The sequence below is a fragment of the Chrysochloris asiatica genome, unplaced genomic scaffold (genome assembly GCF_000296735.1).
Source record: "Chrysochloris asiatica unplaced genomic scaffold, ChrAsi1.0 scaffold00182, whole genome shotgun sequence".
Classification (NCBI taxonomy): Eukaryota; Metazoa; Chordata; class Mammalia; order Afrosoricida; family Chrysochloridae; genus Chrysochloris; species Chrysochloris asiatica.
This window is the reverse complement of record NW_006408700.1, coordinates 5,856,542-5,861,215: the sequence shown is the minus strand read 5'-3', so window position 1 is coordinate 5,861,215 and position 4,674 is coordinate 5,856,542. Positions and strand designations below refer to the sequence as shown.

The 4,674-nt window shown below is 38.7% G+C and overlaps 1 protein-coding gene across 1 annotated transcript in view; it reads right to left on the bottom strand.

The window, feature by feature from the left end:
• Positions 1–4,408: 4,408 nt before the first annotated feature.
• LOC102818190 (E3 ubiquitin-protein ligase Mdm2-like) overlaps positions 4,409–4,674 on the bottom strand; it is a 1,542-nt gene continuing 1,276 nt past the window's right edge. The window contains exon 3 of the mRNA XM_006872077.1: positions 4,409–4,464. Coding sequence (XP_006872139.1) covers positions 4,409–4,464 — 56 coding nt within the window. The remainder of the gene's footprint in view (positions 4,465–4,674) is intronic.

Here is a 4,674-nt window from a genome sequence, read left to right as displayed (position 1 = left end):
ACCATTATGTTTGTCTTTAGAATGGGACTGCAAACAGGTCTAAATAGCCTACTTCAGATATACTTTATTTTAAGTATTAGGTTTTCTTAATTTCTATATGTAAATCACAGTTTTAAGAAAAATTGAAATCATAGAAACTCTTTCAGTTAGAGTGCTCCTTAGAAGCCTTGCATGACTGACTACCCTACATTTTCTCACTTCTCGCATCTCAACACCCACCTAGTGATTGTCTGTACACTCAGCCAGCCTTGGTTCTATAGCTGGAACCTTTCCTTTCTGTCTTTGGTTCCTGACTCCTACTGGCTTATAAGGCCCTTCTGGGTTGGATGTATCTTATGTCTCTTTGAATTCCCAGGGCTGGACACCCATGCCTTTTCCCCCCAAAAATGTTCAGCGGATGCTTGATGAATGAGTTAGGGTGTTTTCAACTTTGTTAATCACACATGCCTAACTCAGTTGGCTAAAACAACAGGGACACTGTAGTTCTCACATGGTTAGATGGCCACAAAACAGGAAGCTCCAGGGGTGGGTAATACTGTGACCCAATGATGTCATAAAGGGCCCAGGGTATTGTCATGGTTCCCTCTGCCTCTTTGGCTCATTGGACTTGCTTTGGCTAGCTTCTCTCATTGTCAAAAGTTGGTTGTTGGATCTCCCAAAAAGAAATCATTTCCAGAAGAAGAAGAAAGACTGTTTTTTCTGGATGTTTCTTTTAAACAGCAAGGAAACCTTACTTAGAAGCCCCCCAAAAGATACTTGTCACAGGATTGACTCACGTGCCTTTTCCAAACTCAGTTGCAAGGGAAATAGGATCCCCATGACTGCTTTAGACAACTGGAGAGAGGAGATGGAGTTGTCACCAAATTTGGGCTCTGCCAGCAAAGAAAAACCTGCTAGTGGTCAGACAGGCACCACCAAAGCCCAATGCATTTTTTTTTAAGTTCTCTGCAAATGTACATTGTTACTGTTAGTAACTCACAGGTTAGGGACTAAACACTTGATAGCTCCGGTGATGATGGTAAAGGACAATAAAAAGGAAGGGGAGGGCAATGCACAAAAAGGGGGAGAGAGTAGATGAACAGGAATGATAGGGATAGACTTAGGGAGGTATGCATGTGCCAAATGGGATAGAGGTAGAGTGTGATGCATGCACAGCCTGGGAAAACAGGGCTCTGTGTTAGAGGGATCGAGACACAGTCTGAATGGGTAAAGGAAGGGAAACAATGTTAAGGTGTTTGACAGTTTTGTGGATATTGTTTACCCTGGCCTACTATTGTGATAGATTCCTGGTGTGGCGCTGTGGGTTAATGCGCCAGACTGCAAAGCTGTTTGAACTGCAAGGTTGGCAGTTCAAGCTCACCAGCTGCTCCTTGGAAACCCTATACAGGGTCACTATGGGTTGGAACCAACTCAAAACCACTTCACAACAACCCTCTAGCCTGTGAATAATTTTTTCCTTCCCCCACCTTATAACCATCATAGAATGTTTCTTTTATCAAGAAAACTTTTTCTTAACTTGTTACAATAGTGATCTCATGCAGTTTTGTCCTTTTGTGAATGACTAATTGCACTCAGCATAATGTCCTCCAGGTTCATCCATGTTATGAGATGTTGTGCAGATTCATCATTATTCTTCAACTTTGCATAGTATTCCATTGTGTCAATATACCAAAATTCTGGTGCATATACTTTTTTTACTTACATTTTCTCTGATGGGCATTTAGGCTGCCTCCGTTTTTGTTTTTGTTTTTAATTCAAATAGAATTTTAATTTTAACAAAATTTCCATGAAAACAAAAATATTAGGTGTTTAAAAGATCTAATAATCAACATATTTGAAAATTTTAATCATTTAACAAAGAACTTGTGACAATATATTTGAGACTTAAAAATTTAAACATTAGTAATCCACATGTGATGAGATTCTATTTGTACATAGACTTGAATATTTTATACACAGCTTAATCACCATATTCAAAGTTTATGATTTCATCATACTTCCAGTTCTCCTAAAAAAGGATGAATTCTGCTTAGTTCTAGTTGGAAGGAAATATAAAATCCACAATTAAGAAGGCTATGTTGCAAAGTGTCATTGAGTCACTTCCGACTCATAGCAACCATGTAAAAGGTTTGTGAGGCTATAAATCTTTGTGGGAACAGAGAACATCTTTCTCCTCAGGAGTGGCTGGTGAGCTTATACTGCCAACCATGTGGCTCAGTCTAGTGCTTATCTCTTAGAGCCACCACGATAATAAAGCTATACTGTATTTGAAAACATTTCTTTGGCTAAAGTATTGATGCTCTCAGTTACTTGTTTCCTACTATGATTGGTAAGTGCCTTTGAGTCAGTTTTGACTCATAGCAACCCTATATTGGATGAACACTGTAAGTCTTGGGAGTGGGGGATATGATATTTCTAACTCTCCACACAAAGTGGCTATATAAAAATTACCCTTCAGTTCTACTCGAAACCTCTTGTTCTCATTCTGAGTATAGACAATTGTCCTACACAGGATAAAAACACTAGGCTTTTAAACAAATACCCAACTTCATTTGCCTACACTTTGATTATTCACATTTTGCTGAAGATGCCTAGGACCACAAAACCCAGAACCACTATTGTCAATTCTGCTAGAGTCGGAGTGCTTCCTAGGGTTTCTGAGACCGTAAATCTTTACTGGAGCAGATGGCTCATCTTTCTCCTGACAAGTGGCTCGCCTTGTAATTAAGCCCAACATTCTGCCCACTGTGCCACCATGGCTCCTTACACTCATACAAGAGAGCTTCAAAACCTTCTTGTAAAAATGAAACAGAAAGAGAATGCAATTTTTCCATGAACCTTTTTTAAAGCTCCTTGTATTTACATATAAAGCAAGTCAATCTACACAGTTGAACAATGTTCTAGAATCTTGTTCTGACCCTGTCATTCTTGAAGCAAAGTAACACATAATTTAAAAGAAAGTTATGGCTCTCCCAGCAATTCTGAAAAAGAACATTCTGTTTATCTCCTTTCTGAATTCATTTTCCTGAATTCACTAATTTCTAAAATTTTAAGCAAGGATCTGAAATCTAGGCAACTGTCAGGAATCACTGTAACCCAGGCCACAGAAGGTTCTTCATTCAAAGGGTCTTAGAATTGTTTTTCAGGGGGAAAACAATTCCCATAAAATCCTGAAATCCTAACCCCCACTCATCCCTTCAGAACTCCACATTCTATTAAGTAGCCTTAAACGTTTTGAGACAGCTTAAAAAAACATCATGAAACATCATAAGCCCATTCATCATTTCTGAATGTACAGTTCAATGACAATGGTTACAGTCTTCATATTGTATCACCCTTCCACTCTCTACCCATGCAAATTCACTGCTTTTGACTTAGACTCGCTAGCTCATAAACTACTCATCTACGCTTAGTTGTTATGTGCCGTGGACTCATAGTGACCCCGGCCATCCAGTTTTGGTCTTTTGACAAAAGTGGCCCATGGTGCCACCAAGCCCTGTAGTCCAGTTCCTAAGTCTCCTTCCTGTCCCTCCAGGGAAAGAGACTAACTGTTATATCTTGGATGACATTTAACAAGTTTTTATTTTAAGACGCCAAGCACTTGTCACAGAACTAAGGGGTAGATCAGAAACTCAAAACCAGTAGTGGGCTGGACAGTCCGCAGAAATCCATGACCCAAAGCCTTTGAACAAAGAGAACTAATCCCATGAGGTGTTTGGTTGTACCCTAGTATCAGCAATTCCATTTTATATATTTATATATTTTTTTGAGGGGGGGAAGTACTGTTGCTATTATAAGGTTATAACACATTTGCCTTTTTGCCCTTTTTCTGGTTTAAAGCTTAGAGATACCAGTTAAGTTATGTAACCGTTATCCTTAAAGGATACAATTTTCCCATCACCACAGACATAAACTTGCTGTTTCCTAAGGAATGAGTCCCTGCCCCTGCCCCTAGGAAAGGGCTACTAACAGAATTGAGATCACACAGCATTTATCCTTTTGTGATTGACTTATTTCATTCAGTACAATGTCTCTGATGGGCTTCATTTTTCTGTTTACGGCTGAGTAGTATTCCACTGGAGTTATGATGTAGCACTATCAGATAAGCACTGAACTGCTAACCATAAGGTCAGTGATTCAAACTCACCAATCACTTCTCGGAAACTCTATAAAGGGTTGCTATGAGTCGGGATGACTAGACAGCATTTAACAAGTATTCCATTGTAAGTGTGTATCACATTTTGTTTCATACATACACTCATTCTAAGTGCCCACAACGGGCTCTTAGATTGTTTCTATCCTTTTGCTATTATGAATATAGGTGTAAAAGACTTTTTAAGTGACACTACCCTCTTAAGGACCATCTATGTTTCCTGTCTGTGAAACAGACTGGAGTACATGTACATTTTTACTTAGCACCAAATATTAGCATCAATTTCTTTCTTACTGATATTGTAAGAGACTCTGAGAGAAAAGAGAAACCAAGGATCAGAAGGTTTATAAGAGTATCCAATATTTAAATATTAAATCTTTTACACAAGCTGTTTACTTACATGAAAGGCAATAAATGATATTTAAATGTGTCCTACTTAGAGGGGGAAAAATGCGCTTCTGATAAAATGGAAATGATTTAAAACAGGGGAAGAAGTAAAGGAGCTACAGCCAATTCAAGTT